Genomic DNA, 21,143 nt, shown 5'->3' with positions numbered 1-21,143 from the left:
GGTACTGACAAACTGGCATGCATTTTTAGAAGCAGTTTTGCCCTCTAAGAGTGCGTTTTGGCCAATGACAACAACCATGGCTGATAGCAGCTCTCCTGAGGGGAGGGCTGTGCTGAGCCCGCCAGGTACTCCATCCTATGAAGAAGTCACTACTTGCCATGTGGGGAGACTGAGGCTCACAGAGGTGTGGGGACCTGCCCAAAGCCACACAGCTCATTGGTTCTGGAGCTGGAGGCTAAACACTGAGGTGCTAAGGTTTGCACCCTTTCTTCTACACTTCAGCAGCTTTAACAGTACCTCATGCTCAGAGAAAAATGTTCCAGAAAGACTTGCTCTATTAGCGTTGGCCGGTTCTCAGGGGTACTTAAAAGGCTGCTGTCTACACCCCGGCTGTGAAATGTGGAGGTGAGTTCTCCATGTCTAGACCTCCACTCTCCGGGCCCGCCCGTAACCAAGGGCTTTCTCCTGCCTCACCCTGTGATGACACTGTGACAGTCCCTTTGGTTCCTCTAATTGGGTGCTGAGGTCAAGAGGGCCTCATAGGCCCACAACGGCCAAACCAGTGACTGGAAACATTTCTTTGTCTGATCAACTTGTCCCAGATGGACTGGAGCCTGTGTTTCCCTGCAGGGCAATGTCCACCCTGGTGGGAACGGCACGTGCTGCTCCCCCCTAGTCTTCTTCCCTTTTAGCGGCTTTGGACACAGTCGATCACTCTCCTCAGAAACTCGGCTTCCAGAACACACGTGCCTGCCTGCTCCTCCTGCCCCCCAGCCCCCACCCAACCCTCACACATGGGTCCTTCTCTGGCCTCTGTCCTTTGTCCTCGCGTCTTCTTCTTCCAGAGGTCACAAAATGGCGGCCCGGTGGCCTCGTGAGACCCACCAGCGGATTTTGTTTGGTCCTCACAGTGTTTTTTGGTTTTAATTTGAATGCAGTTAGGCGGGGCAAGCACTCCCCAAGTTCGCCACAGTCCCCATCAATCCTTGTCGTCTTACACCCGTCCGCGTCACACATTTCCATCACCTGCCTGGTCCCTGGAGCCATCTGAGTTTTCAGAAACCCCCGCTACGCACGCTGCCTGGGAAACCTCACCCGCTTTTCCCTCCTTCAACCGCCACCGGGATCTCCTGCTCCATCTCTCATCTGCGTCAGAATCGCCGAGGGAACTTGTTCCAAATGCTGACGCCCAGCCTCCCTCCCGCCCCCGGATGGATTTGCTTCGACAGTTCTAGATGGTTCTAGATGGTTCTAGGGCAGGGATCGTAAACTCAAATGCCGGCAGGAGCCAGGTGGGCCACATAAATGAGTGAACTTGCCAGGTATAAGAAAAGTCGACGGCCAGAAATATAATCAAATGGAATCTTTACTGAACTCTGGTGAATGCATGGAACATAATACAAACATGTATGATACTGGAGTTTATATTTCAAATCCAAAATTGAAAAAATACAAATTGAAAAATAGAAATATTTAATTACTAAAATTTTTTTTCTCTGTCGTAACTCTTCTGGCTCCCTGACTTGAAGCTGGGAGGCGGACATCATCCCTGCCGCCCCCGGATGTCAACGTCAGGCCTTGGATGTCATGGTGGGATGGGTGGTTGAGAATTCAACCTGGACTCCTGAAGCTGGGAGCGATATTGAACTTGATTCAGTTTTGTAACGGAAAACGGCTGTTCACAAGCGTGGCCACTTCCAAACACGGAGATTCAGGACAACTACTGGAGAGTGGTGTAGGGCTGTCATCTTCCGATGGAACCCACTTAGGAACCAGCAGCTTACTGCCCTGTAGTTCGTTCAATAACTACTATTTGCGGTCTGCATTCACACAATCGACATTAACCAGCAAAGGCAAAGTGGACAGTGTTAGTTTGTTTTCATCAAGTCTGGATGTGGAGAGCCCTTGGGGGGATTTGGTCTTTAACCCCACGAGTTGGGTGGACGTGGTCTGGGCCATGTCTTTCGTTTCTGGAAACCAACTGCAGCAACGAAAGGGAGGCAGAATATTCCCTGCCAACGACTTCCCCACTTTTGCCAGGACTGGGTGAACACGATCATACATTCAAGTAGCTGTTTGTGTACGTCCTTGCGGAGAAAAGAGAGCGTTCAGAAGGGTTGGAACCTCGATCAAAAGTCTCTGACTGACCTTCTCAGGGGAACCAAGGTGTGGCTTCTGCCTCATCTGAAATGAACCAAGTGGATGGACTGCAACGGTTCAGACTGCTTCCACCTGTCCTGTGACGACCAGGTCACAGAGCTTCTATAAAACACATCGGGTCAAGTTCATCACCGGCCTGCCCGTGGTTAAGCTACACGAGCCTGTCACGGACGTCGTGTCGTGTGTTCCATTGACTTTCTTAGTAAGGTCAGTGCCTGGTGACTGATGGAACGACCTGAGTCCTCGGATCAAGGCATCCCGTCGGTCCCGTGTAACACTGATCGTTTGATCACCACCACGGTCTGTAGCTGTGCTCAGGCATTTTGACCAGTCTCCGTGAAACTGCATTTCTCTCAACACACAGAAAACAGGTCACTGCCTGGTGTCGGGCCTGCCTTGGCACCGTGTCACAGATTTCTTCGGTCACATCAAGGTTCTCCACACCACAAATAAATAAAGCTAACTGGGTGGTAACAGTTCATGAGCAGCGATAGAAAAGGCCACGATTGATTTGACTCGTTCAAGCAACGGGACTTGTCAGTCTTCGGATTTCTCTTCACCTCCCCACGGGACGCAGACGCCTGCTGGACTTAAAGGATGGTCCAGACAGACATGAGTTTCTGTTCGGGAGGCGTCATTTCTGCTCCCTTATAAACTCGCTGTCGGTAGGCTGGAATGCCCAGGTGACTCTTTTCACGTGATTCCGGAACCGTGCGTGGCAGCCGGGCCACTGCTCCCGTCCGCTTCCCAAAACCAGCCCTACTGACACTTGAGGCCCTTTTTCAGTTCATTGAGTATCGCGTCTCGCGTCTGCTCTGTGTACTGGTCGAAGCTCTTACTGTGCTTGGATTCATAGTGACGCCTCAGGTTGTATTCTTTCAACACAGACACGATTTTTTTGCATATTAAGCACGTAGGCATGCTCTTCACCTCCACAAAGAAATAGGCTCGCTCCCATTTCTCTCGAAACACGTGGCCCTCTCGTTCTCTCTTTCGTTTTGCCACTTTTGGTAGAGACATGGGTACAAGAAAGATTTCACTGTCTCCGAACACTACCACAGGAACAACAACAGTGCAAGCCCCGTGCCAAAGGCAACAGCCTCCTGCCTCGTGGTAGGGGAGTCAGGAGGGAGTGGTGGGGACTGTGGCGAACCAGAGAGCACACGCCCCACTGAAAGGGGCAGCTCCAGCCCGTTGTTTGCTAGGCAGAAGGGCAGGCCCAGGGGTGCCAGATCTTCTGACTTGTCAAGAGAAGCCAAGACTGCAGATTTTGTGTGTGTGTGTGTGTGTGCGTGTGTGAATCATCCTGATTTTTACAACTAACTTGTTAGGAAAAAAAATGCCACATATGCTAACACAGGGAAGGCCAAACAAAACTCATCTGTAGAGTGGCCCACGGGCCACCAGATTGCAACCTCTCTCCTGGGACGGGGCCCAGGAATCTGATGTTAACCGGCGTCTCAAACAATGCGGATGCTGGTGGTCCAGCTGTGGACCACGCTCTGAGCAACACTGCTCTAGGGTCTGACAACAGACAACTAATTTTCTGCCCCCGGGCCAGAGCACCCCTGTGCGCCAGCCACGTGTCTGTATCCAGCTGTCCCCTGGACGTCTCTGTAAGGACGACCTGAGGCCCCTTGCCTCATTACATCCCAAACCTGTACATCCTCCTTACGTTCCTGCCGGGTTTCCCATCACCAGGACGGCTCCACTGTCCACCCTGTCCAAAGCCCTGGAAGGTAGGTCTCTGCCTGGGACCTGGAGCCTGCCCTCTCCACATGAGACCTCATCCATTCTGGTGTCTTCAACCACCAAACATATACTGTTGCTAAGGACACACATCCTGAGCTCCCAACACAGCCTTGGTCACTTGGATGTCCCTGGACCATCAGCACTCACTACTGGCTCCTTCTCCCAGCTCCCTGCCTCAGGGAGGCCCACTGCCTACCACACAACCAGGCCAGGTCCTGGGCACCGCCCTCGACCCCACCCGTACGCCCCCAGCTTTCTTTGCACAGCACACTAGTCTCTAGCCTCACCCCTCCTGCCCCCCGACTCGGCCCAGCCCCTCCTCTGGCCTCTCCTCTCCCCAGGGAAATTGCCCCAGACCCCTACCTGCCTTCTGTCCTGCCCCATCACATCCCATAGCCCAGAGGGGGCTTTCTGAGAGCCAGCCGACCCAGGCCTGGCCCCTGCTCGTGGCCTCCTGCAGCTCTTCTGCATCCCCTGGACAAGCCTCCAGCTGCGTGGTTTGGAATCTGAGCCCCGTCCCCGCCTGGCGCTTGCCCACCTCTCTAGGCCCCCCTCCCTTATGCTCATGCTTCAGAAGCATGGACTCGCTCCTCTGACCACCCCAAGCTTCCTCCTGCCCCCACACGTTCATTTCTGTGGTCTCCGCACCTAGACCGCCAGTGCCTGCCTTCCCAGCCTCCCTGACTCCTGCTTCTCACAAATGCTGCCAAGCCCAGCTGGTTCAGAGGCCTCCTCCGGGCCCACCTGGCACCCTCTCTAGCTCCACGAGTGCACGTGGTCCTGTGGGCCCTGCTTGCTGCCTCCACACCTCCCTAGAGCCAGGGTGCACCAGACTGCCTGACTCGCCGCCAAGGCCCTGGCCTCACCAGCCCGGGGCCTCAGGGACGTCTGTTGAAGCGAGAACAAGGACAGAGGTGTCTCCCCCCGTCTCCTCCTGCCCAGTCCTGGGGGATGTCAGTGACGGGAGCCGGGGCGTGTGTTAAAAGGAACTTTATTGGGTGTCGGGGGTTCAGATGAGGTCCATGAGGATGTCGTCCTCCATGACGCTGGGCTGCAGGCCCGGCTGGGGGACCGGGCCCCGGGGACCCCCGCTGAGCAGCATCTGACCTGGGGGGCAGTGGGGAAGGGACTGCATCTCCCAGTAGTCCCTAGGGCCCTGGAGGGCCCTGGGCCTGCTTCCTCCCTCCTCCTCTGGGAGCCCAAGGCACTGAGTGGTCTAGGAAGCCCTGGGGGGACCCACAGAGGCGCCTTCTGACGCCATGTGACCACAGATAGTCTGTTTCCCGTTAAGCCTTTGGGAGCCCATCCCCCAACATACCTCTCTGGCCCTAAGACTGCGCTTCCCAGCAACCCCAGGAAGACACGCAGGAGGGGAATGGTGGGGAGACCTCCTGCCTCCTTGGTCCCCCAGGAGCCCTTAGAGCCCCAAAAGCCACGGGGGACCCGCTATTCTTCACTCCCAGAACTTTACTTCCCAGAAGTCATTGGTCTTGGGGCTCCGGTCCAGGGGCTGTTGGGATACTCAGTCCAGGACCCTGGCCTCCCCCGAACCCCCTTACCTGGCAGTGGAGCCCTCGGGGGAAGCTGTGCAGACCAAGACTGGGCCGGTGGCGGCGGGTGCAGGAGCGGGGGCCCCAGCTGGGGCTGCCCCAGGCCCTGGTGCGGCGGGGGCAGCAGTGCAGGGGCCCCTGGTGGCTGGAGGTGGTGGAGGGCGGCCTGAGACGGGGGCACCCCAGTCTGGGGCTGGGAGAACAAGGAAAACAGCTCAGAGGGCCCTGGTGGGGAGCCCCCACCTCCCCCAGCCCCTCGGGTAGCTTCCAAGGAATCTTAGCAGAAGCCCACGTCAGACACGTGGGGAGGAGCCAGGCGGGCCGCCAGTCACACCCTCCGATCAAACCAACCTCCCGCCTCCAAGATGAGAGGAATCAAACTGTCAAGGCCCAGGACCCACAACTCCCATCTGCCCCCCACCCCCAAATCTCACCGGTGGTGGGTTGAGGAGGAGGCTCCGCAGTTGGGGGTTGGCCCCGGGGTTCTGGGGCCGAAGTATGGGTCCGGGAGGGGGCGGGCCGGGGGCCGCTCCGGGAGGGCCTTGTGGGGCGCCCGGGGGTGCCTGGGCAGCACCCTGGGGCTGCGGCTGCCCCGTGGCCGTAGAGGCCCCCACGGTACCCTGCGGCTGGGGCTGCGGTGGGCGGAGCTGGAGCTGATGGGAAGAGACAGGGGTGAGGGCAGAGCCCCCAGACACCTTGACCTCTGCGGTGGGGTCAGAATGAATCACCGCCTCCTCTGGGGCCTCCCCCGCCCGGGCCCTGACCCCACTGGCCCTGTCCTCACCAGGTTCTGCGAGGGCCTTGCCTGGTCTTCCAGAATGGGGCCCAGCCCCGGGGGTGCCTGCTGTGCCCCCATCTGTGTGGGGAGAGAGGGTGCAGATCAGTGGCTGGCGGGGTGTCCCCATGTCGGGGAGGGTCTGTGCCCTGAGAGGGAACCTGTCAGGAGCTGAGGACCTTTTCTGCGGTGGGTGGGCGGGTCTGGGAGGTAAACTTTACGTTCCCAGGTCCCCAAGAGGGGGCTGTGTCTTGGAGATTCGACAAGAACACTAAAAAAGGAGAGAAACGGTGCATGGCAACATGGGGATGGGGCTGAACTTGGCAGGAGTAAGCGTCCAGCGCTGGAGCCCCAAGAGGGCGCTGTGGGGTCGGGCCAGGAGCTCTGGGGCCGGGAGCTCTGGGGTGCTCACCCCGCGCTGCTGCTCCAGCTTCTGCTGCTGGACCTGCTTGTGGTTGGTGATGACCTGCCGGATGCCGTTGACGAAGCCGCTCTGGTCGTAGGGGATGAGGCCCATGAAGATCTTCTTCTTGGACGAGTACAGGAGCATGAGCACACGCACCTCGCAGGGGGCCGTGTGCGGGAAGTGCACGCAGCCCGCCTGTGGGAGAGGATCGGAGCTGGTCACACCCCGGAGGAGGAGGCCTCCCACCCCTCCAGGTTTCAGATGGTTCTAGAGGCCCCACAGGCCGGGAGTGGCAAGCTTTCTGCTCTGAAAGGTTGAGGAGACTCAGGTGTGGCCTGAGGCTGCTCCAGAGAGCTGGGTGCCCACAGGAACAGGGCGAGGCTGGGCACCTGTTCACTTGGGCACTTGCTGACCACCGGGCAGGAGAGCAGAGAGGAAGTCCCCCCAACTGTGCCACACCACGGGAGGCTGCCCTCCTCAAAGCCCCACTGGGAGGGCTCACGGCTGAGAGGGAGGGGCTTCAACACAGAGCTGACACTGGAACCATGTGATCAATGGTGGTGGCGGATACGTGACTGACTGGGAATCCAAGAGGCCCTTGGGGGCGCCACACCCTCTGGGCCTCAGTACCTGCAGTGAGAACCTCGGGTGGCAGCACTAACGTCACAAGGGATGTGACTCTGGGATGTGCAGATACACATCAGGCATCCTGCCCATGGCTGGACACACAGGAAGTACCCGGGAAACATTAGCGAATGTCAGGTGAGGCCGTAATACGCAGGGTGTTCAGGAGGTGGGCTCTTGGGGGAGGAGGGGCTGATAAGACTGAGGTCCCCCCTGTAGAACCTTGGCCAAGTACGCCTTGCTTTCTCATGCAAGGCAGAACCTGCTAGTTGCCTACCATCTGCCCTTCTCCCCTGGGCAGAGAACCCCGATTCCGTTTGGGAAGCAACATGTTTGGGTCCCAGGGCACTCATGGGTGCCTGTTCCCCGATGCTCTCCTCTGCAGCCAGGGGTGGCCCAGCGGCCTGGGTCTGGCCCAAGACGTGAAGGGAAGCCTGCCTGAGAGCGTGGGAAAGTGCTTTCCTAAAGAAAGGGAAATACACGGCTGATGCCACGCCTCCTTCTTGCCTTCCTACGTCAAGTCAAACAAGAGTCCTCGAGCTTCGAAAGCCATCTTACCACCACGAGAGAGAAGCTAAGAGAACCCCAGAGATCCTGGCCCTGACGTCATGGGGCTACATAACTAACCCCGAGAGCTGCTCACCTCTGGATGTCCTGTCACGTGTCACAAATGAATGCCTGCTTGTACAATGCTCGCTTTGGGGACATCCCTCTCAGAACCCAGCCGCCATGCTGTGAAGACGCCCAAGCCACACGGGGAGGCCACATGCGGGCACCCGGATGGCCAGGCCCAGCTGAACCCCACTGACAGCACCACGTGAGTGGGCCAAATTGCACCTCCAGCCCAGGTGAGCTTTCACATGACCACAGTCTCAGCCGCCACCTGACGGTAACCCCCACAAGAGTCCCCAGGCAAGACGAGCCCAAATGAGCCCAGCTGACGCACACAGGACTAGGAGAAAGAGTAAACTGCTGTTGTAAGCCTCCGCCCCAATCATCTATCTGCTCTAAAAACTCTGCTGGTTGGGTGTACTGCTATTTGCAGTGGAAGGGATTCCCAACTCTCAGGATCACCTTCTTTGTAGAACTTTCCTGAGGATTCCATGAGGTAACCCGCGAAAAGTCCCCTCTCCTAGAAAAGTGCCAGGCCCACAGGATGTACTCAACTGGTTCCGCTCTATTTAGAGAGCCTCCCTCAGTGTTATGAGTTGAACTGTATCCTCCAAAAAGACATGCTGAAGTTCCAAACCCCAGCACCTGCCAATGTGACCTTATTTGGAAATAGGGTATTTGCAGATGTAACAAGTTAGGATGAGATCATTAAAGCAGACCCCAATCCAAATGACTGGTGTCCTCATAAGACGACAGAGACACACACACAGGGAAGAAACACACAGAGGGAAGACAGCCATGTGACAACGGAAACAGAGACTGGAGTTTTGCAGCCTAAAGCCGACCCCGCCGGGGGCTACCAGCTGTAGGAGGCAAGAAAGGCTCTTCCCCTAGAGGCTTCAGAGAGCGCGACCCTGCTGACACCCTGACTTCATTCAGACACCTCTTTTCCGGAAGTGCGAGAGGATACACTTCTGTCGTTCCTGGCCCCAGGAAGCCAACCCAGCAAACCCCCGTCAGAGCCACGGGTTTTAACATGGAACGGACCTCAATCTGGTGCATGTTGTAATTATTAAAAAAAAAAAAAAAAAGCTAAAGCTGAGGAACGCGAGGTCACAAAGGCAGCCCCACCATCAAAACTGGCTCCCTTGGGCCCAGGACAATGGGGAGTGGACACCTGCCCCCCACCCGCCCCCCACCCGCCCACCCCACTCACAAAGCCGTTGCCCATGATGCGGTAGAGGCCTTTGAGGGAGTCCAGGTCCTTGTTGGTGAAGTGGAACTGGACCATCCTTGAGTTCCGGAACAAAGGGCCCAGGGTGGTCTGCGGGAGACACTGACGTCAGCCGGCGAGCGGAGCAGGGACGTGAGGCGGGGTGGGACAGAGGTGGGAGGGGGTGGGCGGCTGTCCTCTCCCACCACTCACCAGCAGCTGCTGTGGGATGAGCTGCATGATCAGCTTCTGGGGCCACTGCTCTGTTTTCCTGGGGCAACAACGGGAGGGGTGTCAGGAAGATGCACACTCCAGCTCACTGCCCACCCCACCCGCAGCAGGCACCTACAGGTTCTCGCCGTGATTCACGTAGACCTGACAAGGCAGTGACCGAGTCAGCTTGGTGTTGGCGTCCACAGAGGCAGGTTTGGGCTTCTGAGGGGAAGAAGAGCATGTCACGGTGAGAAAGGCCCCGAGCCTCCATCCCCTTGGCCTCTCCTGCCCTACCCTGGGAGCCCCAAAGCTCAGGACCCCCACCCGTTTAAGTCCCACGAGCCCTGGGCCCCTCCGCCAGACCATCAACCCCACAATCCTCTAGCCTTCAAATTCCACAAACGCTGGGGCTCCTCCTCTTGCCCCCGAATCCCGCAGCCCTCTGTCCCCTAGATGCCACCATCCCCTGGATCTGCCCTGGACCGAGAATCCAAGACCTCTCTTTTTTTTTTTTTTTTTTTTTTTTTTTTGCGGTACGCGGGCCTCTCACTGTTGTGGCCTCTCCCATTGCGGAGCACAGGCTCCGGACACGCAGGCTCAGCGGCCATGGCTCACGGGCCCAGCCGCTCCGCGGTATGTGGGATCTTCCTGGACCGGGGCACGAACCCGTGTCCCCTGCATCGGCAGGCGGACTCTCAACCACTGCGCCACCAGGGAAGCCCCCAAGACCTCTCTTAATCCTGAATTCCGGGCTATAAATCCCACGTGTCCTTGGGACTATCCTCAGGACCACAAGTCCCACGACCCCATGGGAGCCCCGGCCTAACCCTGCACCCCACCAGGCCTGGCCCTATGGACCCACTCACCTCCTGCCACTCGAGGACCCCGCTCCAGGCCAGGAGTTTGTTGGAGACTGACTGCTGCCCGCCGAGGGCCGGGGCCCCGAGCTGGGCCGGAGAAGGGCCATTCACCCCGCCTGGAGCCACGGTGCCCGCCTGACAGAGGGGAGGAAGGAGGGCCACGGGGCAGGGTCAGACCATCTTCTGGAAGGGAGTGTCCTGAGAGAGGGACAAACCAACAAGCGGAACGGGACAGAGGCCCCTTCCTCTGCACCCCCAGGCCCAGAACACCACGGGGCCGAGCCTGGGACCATAAATGCTCTGACCCTGTAGGATTCAAAGACTCTCAAGCCCCTGATGTCCGGCGCTCCCAGGATTCCTCGGGCTCCTCAGAACAGCCTTCACCCACCCGGAACCACAAACTCCACGATCCTGCCCCCGGACCCGCTAGTCTCGGTGTTGCCTATAGCACAAGCTCCATGAGCCCCTGAGGACCCCGAACAACAAGGCCCACGTGCCCCTGGGCCCTCCTCGGAAAGGCCAACTGCTCCTCCCCTGCACTGTGTTAGCAGCCAGAAGGCAGGTACCTACCATGGATGGTGCCCCTGGCTGTGCAGGGGGTGCCAGGCCCGGGCCAGGGGCCACAGTGGAGACCAGGCTGGGCTGGGAAGCAGGAGGTGGCTTGGGGGCGCCGGGGGGCCCTGGGGGCAGCGGGGGGGCCTGGGCCTGGCTGTAGGGGGGACCCACTCCTGGAGCGGCTTGCTGAAGGGGGTTGATGGGCGAGACTGTGGGAGAGACCAAGGGAAGTGGTGGGGGCAGGTGTGTGGAGAGTGGCCCGGCTGCCCCCCCCCGCCGCCCTGCCACATCCCCGCCCAGGACTCACAGCGAGGGCCCAGCCCAGCCTTCTGGCTCTTGGCGGCCTCCACTGCATTCTGGGCAGCGACCTGGGCTGCACTCAGGTTCCCAGGGACCTGGCAGTAGAGGGGAAGGGCTGGTGAGGACCACCCTCCCCAGCCCCAATATCGCAGGAGCTCGTGACTCCCATCACCCCACAGGGACGTGATTCCCCAGCCCTAAAAGTTCTACCCTCCAGGTGTCTCAAGGGAGACGCCCATCACCCCCAAGGCCCAACATCCAGCTAGGTCTCTCCCAAGGGGCCAGGGCTCCCGCAAGGCCCCAGGGCGTGTCCCTTCCCTGGTGATGTTCGCACCTGGTACTGCTGGGGGACAGGGGGCAGAGGCTGCTGGGGGGCTGCTGAGAGCGTGGCCCCCGAGGGTGGTGCTGGAGGCAGGGGCACAGGCTGCTTCGGCTGCAGGGGGCCGGGGGCCGAGCCACCTCCGACTGAGAGCCAAGGATGGACGATCGAGCCCCACGAGAAGGGGATTGAGAGACGGGAAGAAAATCCAAGTCAGAAGAAGCCGGGGAGGACGCCCCTCCCACCCCCGTCCCCCCAGCAGCACCTGGGCCTCACCTGGCAGCACAAGCCCCCGCACCAGCACCATGTGCCGCGGGTCCTGGCTCACGTCTGCTGGCGGCTGCAGCGGCTCCAGCATGGCCGGGGGAGCTGCCTTCTCGAACAGAAGCCGCAAGGCAGGCAGCTTCCGGGGAGACACGATGGAGAAGTAGATTCCTCGCTACAGGAGAGGGGACAAGCAGTCAGGACAAAGCCACCAGGCCAAGCCCTGGCTGTCACACCTGCTGGGCCCTAACACCAAATCCCATCAGGCTTTGGGACAGGAGACCCCAAGACCTGTATTAGCTGCCCCAGAGAATTCTGGGTTATAGTTCTTCCAACAGGCGGCAGCAGAGCTGGCCACGGAGTCTGTGACGATCCTGTGACCCAGGACGGCAGGCCCCAGCCCTCCTCCCTCAGACCCAGGAGTCCTCACCTCCCCAATCTTCTGCACGAGGGTCTCTGTCGTGCACCCAGAGTACGTGGTGCTCTCAACAGCAGGCAGCAGGTACGGGGGCGAGTTACAGATAAGGAGGCAGACGCGGTGCGTCTGGCCGCTGCCGAGGACAAGGAAAGATGTGGAGCGAGGACAAGGAAAGATGTGGAGCGCGTGGCAACAGGGGCCCTGAGGAAAGACCCAGAGCCGGCACCGGCAGAGGTGCAAGTCCTCCGCCCCACGGGAAGTCAGGAGTCAGGCCCCTATCTCACGGCTGCGAACACTGAGGCCCGGAAGAGGCTCCTGACTCACTCTAAGACACGGGGCGAGCAGGGCAGGCAGGAAGCAGACCCAGGGCCGGCTCCCCTTTGATGAGGACACCGAGACTGGGCACGGGCCAGGTGTCCTCAGCAGAACACCGCCTGGACACCGCCTGCTTCCTGGCCCCAACTGTCGGGCACGCGGAGCCCACCCACCTCCCCACAGTGCGGCTGGGGGCGGAGCCCCACGACAGGCAAGGCCGGCTGCGTGCGCGGTGGCCAGAGGCCGACGCGGGCCACTCACATCTGCTCCCGCATCTTCCTGAAGTCGTCGAACAGCTGCAGGGCTGTGCTGAGGCCTTCTGCGATGAGGCTGCAGCTCTCGCCACCCCCGCCCATGAACCTGCAGGGGGCCAGGCGGTCGGTCAGCCCCCGGGGGGCCCTGTGGCTCCAGCCCCCAGCCCCTGGGCCACCCTGGAAGGGCCCGAACCTGTGCCATCCCTCTTCGTAGACTGGGCACCTTGGGACAGGGACACTGCAGAGTTTCCTGCTCTATCCCCAGTGCCGGCACGAGGACAGGGGACATTTGTCATCTCCTGCAAGGCAGTCCCTCTGGCGAGAGGCCCCATCAGAAGATGGAACAGAGAAAGGGCCCAGGACTCTTAAGCCCAGGATCCTGTGCTGTGTCCCAGTCCCTGTGCACCTTGCCCTCTCTGGGCCATCTGCCCTGGCCTCACCCCAGCTTCCCAGCCTGGTGCAGGGGCCTCCTCTGTCTTCCCAGTGTTATGGGTTGAACTGGGTCCCCCAAAACAGGTATGCTGAAGTCCTAGCCCTCCACCACACCTTAGGATGTGACCTGATTTGGAAACAGAGTCTTTACAGAGGTAAACAGGCTACAATGAGGCCCTTAGGGTGGCCTTAATCCAATATGACCGGTGTCCTTCTAAGAAGGGGGACTTGGGACACAGAGACAGACACACTCAGAGGAAAAGCGATGTGGATGTGACGAGACACAGGGAGAACGCCATGTGGAGATCAGAATGACACTGCCGCAGGGCAAGGAATGTCTGGGGCGACCAGAAGCTGGAAGAGGCAAGGAAGGAAAGGAACCCTCCCCTAAAGCTCCAGAGGGAGCACGGCCCTGCCCCCCCATCTCAGACTCCTGGACCCAGAACTGCGAGACAAAACTTTCTGTTGCTGTAAGCCACCCTGTTTCTTGTACTGTTACAGCAGCCCCAGGAACCTACTACACACAGATCTGGGTTTCTCCCCCAGCTGATCTACAGAGGGGTCACCAGTGTCCATCCCCGTGAGGCCTGTGGCAGGCCTCTGCTAGACTGCAGCTGTTATCACCATGATTCTTTGGGTCACGTGGTCGCAAGGCTGACCCTTTGCCGCAGGGGACATCTGTGCAGACTGGGCCCCGCTCTGGGAGCCCTAAGGGCCCTGTTGCTCTGAACCATGGCCCCTGTGTCTGTGTCGGCACCTGTCTCCCCGACAAGGCAGGGACGGGGTCTGTGACCTCCCTTGTCGCCAGCCTCACCAACCCCACCCCGCCAAGCCTGGCACAAGGGAGGCCTTGGGAACTGTGTGTTACATAAACAAATGGCTTCAAATCCAACCCTGGCCATCAAGGCCAGAATAGAGCCAAGCCCTCAGCTGGGCATCTGGGGCCCTGCCCACCTTCCACTCCATCCTCTCTGGGTGCAAGTCCTCCAGAGCTTCTTGGGTGTCCCTGGACTCCGTGATCAGCCACGCGCCCAGGCATCTGCCTGTGCTGTCCGCCCCAAGACCATGTACTGCTGCCCCTTCTGGCACAGGTGGAAACCCTGCTTACCTAACCAGACACCCAGCCCAGTGTCATCCTCCTCCAGGAAGCCTTCCTCACCTGCCCCCTGATCTCAGGGCCCACCCTCGATCACATCACGTGTCCCCCAGTACCGCGAATGTCAAGCTCCCTTCCACAGCCCACCTCCCCTCCAGACGGTGCAGCCCTCAGTGAGGGAGACCCAGTGGTCTGAGCCAGCTCTAAAAGTACACACAGAGTCCCGGGAAATGCCTGCTGAGTAAGTGAGCCACAGAAGAATGACTCCTCTGTGCCCTACCTGAATGCTTTCCCGGTGTAGACTTCTGCCCTCTGCTCCCACTCTCAGGGTGCTCAGGCCACACCACTGTTCCTCCCCATGACCCACTCCCCAGCCCTCCTCTTCCTCACCACCGAGACTCCGGTTTGCACAGGAATTTGAATGGCACAGAGTTGGGGGAGACCCCGATAAATGAACCAACTCTGGACCCACCCTACTGCCAGCTTCCTGTGCTGGAAGAAATCAAGCCATCTTCATGGCTGGGGCTAAGGAGACAGGGGTGAGGGGGCAAGGGGAGAGACAGGAAGCAACTGCTTCAAGCATTCGGGGTCTCCTTTTAGGGTGATGAAAATGTTCCAGAACTAAATAGAGAAGGTGGTTGCACAACACTCTGAATGTACTAAACGCCACTGAATTGTTCACTTTAAAATGACTGCGTGTTGGACTTCCCTGGCGGCGCAGTGGTTAAGCATCCGCCTGCCAATGCAGGGGACGTGGCTTCGAGCCCTGTCCAGGAAGATCCCACAGGCCGCGAAGCAACTAAGCCCGTGAAGCAACTAAGCCCGTGCGCCACAAATACTGAAGCCCACGCGCCTAGAGCCCGTGCTCCACAACAAGAGAAGCCACCGCAGTGAGAATCCTGCGCACCACAACGAAGAGTAGCCCCCGCTCGCCGCAACTAGAGAAAGCCCGCGCGCAGCAATGAAGACCCAATGCAGCGAAAAATAAATAAATATAAAAAGTAAATAAAATGACTGTGTGTTATGTGAATTTCACCTCAATTTCTAAAAACTAATTTATGAAGGAAAGTGCCATTGACCACTTTGAGATCCCAAAGCTGGCTTTTCTTCTTATTGAACAGTAAGCATAAGCCATCTTTTACCAGCTCAGAGAGAGACACGTAACAAATATTTTGTCCAAGAAATGAGAAAAACGGGCAGTGGGAGAGGGAATTCCCTGGCGGTCCAGTGGTTAGGACCCCACGCTCTCAACTGCCGAGGGCCCAGGTTCCATCCCTGGTCGGGGAACTAAGATCCCACAAGCTGTGTGGCGCGGCCAAAAAAAAAAAACAATGGAGAATGGGAGAAAGCATGACCAGTTGCAAAATACGTTTTAAATATCATAAAGTTTCAAATAAACCCCTCAAGTAATAAACATAAAGTAGAAATAAAACGATTCTTCATCCTCATGCCTCTGGCCCCACTTGTTCCGCCCGACGTCACACCACTGAGTCCTCACCACCCACTTTCACGGGCTAACAGGCCCCGGGAGCCCCCCAGGGGGACTGAAGGAACACGAACAGCAGCCAGCTCTGACCAGGGACTTCCTACTGCCAGATCCCTGCCCAGCCCAGCACCCCGGGGAAACACTGGCTCCAAGAGGGCGAGGACTTTGCCTGCCTCACACCCCGACTCCTCGGTGCCTGGAACAATTTGCCCCACAAACATCTGTTGAATGAATGAAGGCACAGATGAATGAATAAATGCACAAACGCACTGTCACAACGCTATGGGGAAGACACTTGGGCTATTTTCCTTCTATCCTAGCCTTTTTTTTTTAATCCTTTTTTTATTATTATTAATTTATTTATTGGCTGCAATCGGTCTTCGTTGCTGTACGCGGGCTTTCTCTAGTTGTGGCGAGCGGGCGCTACTCTTTGCTGTGGTGCGCGGGCTTCTCGTTGCTGCGGCTTCTCTTGTTGTGGAGCACAGGCTCTAGGCGCGCAGGCTTCAGTAGTTGTGGCACAAGGGCTCAGTAGTTGTGGCGCATGGGCTTAGTTGCTCCGCTCCATGTGGGATCTTCCTGGACCAGGGCTTGAACCCATGTCCCCTGCATTGGCAGGTGGATTCTTAACCACTGAGCCACTAAGGAAGTCCCTACCCTAGCCCTTCTGATGCTGGGTCACTAGCTGTAGGGGGGAGGGGAAACCGCCCCTCTTGTCAGAAAGGAAAATGTAACATCAGAAATGAACCTCTCCAAAGCAAGGACGTTTCAAAAATCACACTGCCTGCTTTGTTCCGTGAGTGATGGATGTTCCAGGAAAAGATAAGATTTCTCCAAGCGTGAACAAAACTTGCTGACTTTCTTCGTGATCTCTGTTACAGACTGGCCCTGAATGCCACAGAAACTGAATTTAGATAGTTACATAGGACTTGATAAAACAGTGACGACTGTGAATATTAAACAATGGCTTACGATGTTTCTCAGCTGATTGGGAGGATTCTGGTAAGTGTACAACACACAAAGCCTTTGTATTTGGTTATAGGCGCAGTGTTTTCTAGGTTGGTTAAAGGGGAGGGTGAATATGGAATGAAAGTATTCAGAAAGCATTTCCCTCTTATCTTCCCAGTGCCCTTAACAGTTTTAAAGAAGGGAGTTTAACTGCTTCTCCTGACAGCCACCAGAAGGTTTGGTTTCCTGGTGATTATCTTCCCCACAGCTTTCACTTGTTCATTTATTCAGCAAAGGTCTCCTAAGGCCTCTTGGGTCCCAGGCCCCAGCTGGAAGCAAACAGCAGGAGAAACACCCAAGTCCTGGACATTCACAGTCCAGAGGTGTGAAGCTGTGACAGGGAAACACCTGGGAGCAATGGGGTCAGAGGAGAGAGCAACTGGCTGCTTGCCAGAATCAGGGAAAGGACATTTGAGTCGGGTCTTGATGTTTATATAGGAGTTTACCAGGGGGAACCAGAGTATGAAGTGCATTCTGGGCATTCATTCATTTACTCACTTGTTCAACAAAGTTTTCCTTAGGCCTCCTTTGTACCAGGCCCTGTGCTGGGCGCTAGAGACTTGAGGGACATCAGACTTGGACTTGGGCCTCAAGGAGCCCCCACTCAACACTATTCAAGTCTTACCACAATCTAGTCCAGAGGTTCTTAAACGGGGTGGATTCTGCCCCCAAGGAGATATCTGACAACGTCTGGAGACATTTTTGTTTGTCAGACTGGGGGAGGGAAGTAGCCACTGGCATCTGGCGGGGTAGGGGCTGGAGATGCTACTGAACACCTTTCAATGCACAGTACGGCCCCCCCAATAACGAAGAATCATTTGGCCCAAAGGGTCAACAGTGCTGACGCTGAGAAACCCTGCTCTACCCTGACCATGAATTCTATAGACCATGAGGGGGAAACTTAAGAGTCAACTTTGCAGTGAACATGCAGCACCCAGTCCAGCGCATACAGCCTGGAACAAAGCAGGTGTTCAACAAACAATTGCTGCAGGGACGTACAAAGGTAACAGCGAACTGGTGTTATTTAATGAACTCTGACCAGACCCTGAGCTGAACACAGTATGAAAATCAGGTCCTGTGATCCTCCCAAGAACGCTGAGACATGGACGACTACTATCCATCTGCAATCCAAGAAACTGAAACACGAAACAACAGCAAATGCTTAGGTAGCACTTAATACTTGTCAGGCACTCTTTTAAAGAGTCATCAACTCGTTTAATTCACGAAGTATCCCTACAAAGTCACGGTAACCATGTCTCCAATGTTCCTCGTCTCCTAGTATCCACGCCCCCTCAAACACTGGACAGGACTGACTTGTGTACTAAACAGAATGTGACAGAAGTGATGGTGTGTGACTTCCAAGATTTGATCAGAAAAAGCTCTGTGGTTTCCTCTTTGCTCTTTCTGTTGGATTGCTCAGGCTGAGGAAAGCCAGCTGTTGGAGGACACTCAAGCAGCCCCATGGAGACACCTTGAGGCTAACATCTGGCAAGGAATCGAGGCCTCTAGCCAATAGCCATAGGGTGAGCCACCCTGTAAATGGATCCTCCGGTCGCAATCAAACTGTTGGATGACTGCAGCCCAAAGTCATGGTGACTGTAATCCCACAAGAGACCTTGAGCTAGAACAACCCATCGAAGCCACCCTTGAATTCCTTACTTACAGAAACCACATGAGATAATAAATGTCTGTTGTCTTAAGCAGGTTAAGTTTTTTTTTTTTTTGGCCGTGCCTCCAGGCATGTGGGATCTTAGTTCCCAACCAGATATCAACCTGTGCCCCCTGCAGGGGCAGTGTGGAGTCCCAACCACTGGACCGCCAAGGAAGTCCCAAGCTGCTAAGTTTTAATCTGTTACCCAATAGTGAATAAGTAACACGATAACTATAAAGACTACTAACCTTCCCGTTTTAGAGACAAATTATATGAGACACAGGGGACAGAGAGTTCTGTTGTGGTGGAGCCATGCTGTGGCCCCAGTCTGTCTGCACCTGCAAGAGCCTGCAATGGGAACTATCACAATTCACTCCAAAGCACAGAGGCCTAGCTTATCTGGGCCTAGCCCCACCCCTCTTGCACTCAGGCTTCAATGCCTCCATCTGAAAATGGAGAACTAGAGTAGAAATGAGAAGCAACAGGCTGAAAAGGGAGGAATCACACGTGGGTGCTGGAGTTCCACAGGCCTCCTTGACTGGGAAGTTCTTTCTACTTCCGAGCCAGACAGCAACATCAGCTAAGCACAGAGAACCGACCACAGAAGTGACTTAGGGATAAAACCACAATCCCCATCCCAGTCCTTTTCAGCCAACTAATGTGAGGGGATGGATCCTGCAGCTCAAATCCAAGCCACCATTCCTCCGCGGTCCGTCACAGGGTCCCCCAACCCTTCCCAAAGCCCAGAAAAGAGCTCACTTAATGCCATCGAGCCAGGTGACAAACTCATAGGCGCTGCTGGTGGGAGCGTGACATTGTACGTAGGACTCTGGGGCGCAGTCCACCGTGTTGAACACCACGAGGCTGTACTGGGTCCCCCCATACTGGAAGGGGAGGACAAAAACATTCTTCATCTGGGACCCCCAGCTCCCTTTTCCCTCAGGGGAGTTGGGGCTCCCAGCTCCCCGTCCCTTAGACCCAGGAGTCCAGACCCCAGCCCCTCCCACCTCAGATCCAGGAGTCCAGGTCCCCGCCCCCTCCTCTCTCAGACCCAGGAGCCCGGATTCCCAGCTTCCCTCTTCCCTCAAACTCAAGAGTCCCAAGACTCACGTCTCCCCCGAAGTCCGTCTCGGCAGGAGGACCACCATTAAAATACCTGTGAAGGTCGGAGGTGAAAGGTTGGGGTGAGGCAAGAGACTGTGGAAAACTAAAGTCGGAGGGCGGGGTTGGAGTCGCGGAAACGGCACTCACTCGATGGCCGGGAGCAGGTAGTGCTTGCGGAGCCCCTCGAAGTAGGGCCCTAGGTTGGCCGTGCCCTCAATTACAAACACCACGTCAGCTACGAGGCCCCCGGCGCGGGCCGGGCCCTCCGACCCGGGGACCATGCCCCGCGCCGCAGCCGCCACCGCCGCCGTAGCCACTGCGGGATGAGCGGAAGTGCGCCTGCGCTGCGCGCGCACCCTCGCCAGACGGCCTTGCGTCGCTGTTGACGCTCTAGCGGCCATGTTTGTGCGGGGCACCCAGGGCTGGTAGGTTTATCTCCATCCTCCTTCGCACCCAGTGTGTGCAAGACTCAAAAAGGACCTAGCGAACCCCTTCGGGGGCCTGATGTGGGAGACTGAATTATTGGCAGAACTGTCGAGAGCGAAATATATTGAAAGCGGTGCGTCAGCCGCCATTTTTGAGCGGGGCGACCATTCCGACACTAGTTTCAATGGGAGACCTGGTTGCCGTGCAACGCGCATGCTGCCCTTGTTTTCTAAAAGACAGATTAGGTTTCTAGTTAAGTTCTTTCTGGCTTGGGGGGATGGGGGGGTCGTGTGAAGGGTCCAATCACAGCATCCGAAACGGGGTTACTAGGCAACGCTTTAAGGTTGCAATCAACTCTGAAGGGAGTGCAGCTGTTTTTCCCACCCCGAAAAGAAGCCGAACTCCAACCCAAGTGGAGGTTGCTAAGCAACACCTGCTAGTTGTTTTCTGGGAGAAGAGCCAGAAACTGGCCTAGAACATAAATACGTTCCAGGTGGATTAAAAATGTAAACGTAACAAATGAAAGCATAACGCTGTATAATCCTGAAGACTGGAAAAAGAGTTTCTTATTACAGCAAAGCCGGAGAACGTAAACTATTGAACTGTTTGCATAAGACTCCATGAACCAAGTTGAAAACGATACTGTAAACTGGGAAAGTCATTGTAACTACATAAATACATGTTACTGATCAATAAAAACTAAGGAAAATAGAAATACTTTATTTTTATTTTTTTAATACTTTATTTTTTAACGGGGAAGGAAACTAAGCAGGCTTTTCAAACACGCAAAAAATATTAAAAATAGCAAATATCTGAAAGCCGCTCATCTTCACCAATTAATAAGTGCTAACAGAGAGTCCAATGACATAGCATTTTACCTTTGTCATGTTAATTAAAGTTGGAAATAATATGTCCATTAGGGTGGGAGGGTTTGGGTGAAATGAGCCGGCTCAGAGGTGATCTAGTGGGGGTGGAAACCAAAACGACTTGCTCCAATGCAGTTTGTCAATATATTTCAAGGTAAAAGAGTGCATTGCTTTGCACTCAGCAGTATCACCATTTTGTCACATGTACTTTATCGATCCCTTTTCTTTTTCTTTGATGAACACTTTTAAAGCAAATCCCAACATATCATTTTACCTCTACATTCTTGACAGGCATCTCTAAAAAGATGGAAATTTTTGCACATAACCACTATGCCATTAACACCCCTAACAAAATTGTGTTATTTCTTGATATCACTGAACATTTAAATCCATAATCAAATTTTCCCAATTCTCTCAAAATGCCTTTTTACAATTGTTTTATTTGTATCAAGATCCAAACAATGACCAAACACGTACTTAGATGGCC

The 21,143-nt window shown here is 56.2% G+C and overlaps 1 protein-coding gene across 5 annotated transcripts; it reads right to left on the bottom strand.

Moving 5' to 3' along the window:
* Positions 1-1,348: 1,348 nt before the first annotated feature.
* On the bottom strand, positions 1,349-19,699 carry MED25 (mediator complex subunit 25). Of its 5 annotated transcripts, none has more exons than XM_082608061.1 (18): positions 19,512-19,699; positions 19,371-19,416; positions 19,020-19,144; positions 12,598-12,696; positions 12,034-12,154; positions 11,616-11,778; positions 11,355-11,485; positions 11,028-11,115; positions 10,736-10,929; positions 10,172-10,300; positions 9,442-9,527; positions 9,306-9,363; positions 9,096-9,203; positions 6,650-6,838; positions 6,247-6,318; positions 5,897-6,115; positions 5,472-5,655; positions 1,349-3,164 (listed from the first exon to the last, which is right to left on the bottom strand). In XM_082608061.1, exons 1-18 carry the CDS (start codon positions 19,643-19,645, stop codon positions 2,920-2,922), a joined length of 2,391 nt encoding a protein of 796 aa, XP_082464187.1. In that variant the 5' UTR covers positions 19,646-19,699; the 3' UTR covers positions 1,349-2,919. The 5 variants fall into 5 exon arrangements, with proteins under 5 accessions (XP_082464187.1, XP_082464189.1, XP_082464190.1 ...); XM_082608062.1 differs by lacking the exon at positions 1,349-3,164 and adding an exon at positions 4,887-5,019; XM_082608063.1 differs by lacking the exon at positions 19,020-19,144 and having other exon boundaries at positions 19,512-19,639.
* Positions 19,700-21,143: the final 1,444 nt, after the last annotated feature.

Source organism: Mesoplodon mirus, assembly GCF_964341445.2.
Source record: "Mesoplodon mirus genome assembly, chromosome: 19".
Lineage (NCBI taxonomy): Eukaryota > Metazoa > Chordata > Mammalia > Artiodactyla > Ziphiidae > Mesoplodon > Mesoplodon mirus.
Note: the sequence above shows the minus strand (reverse complement) of the source record. Positions and strands in the feature narration are given on the sequence as shown.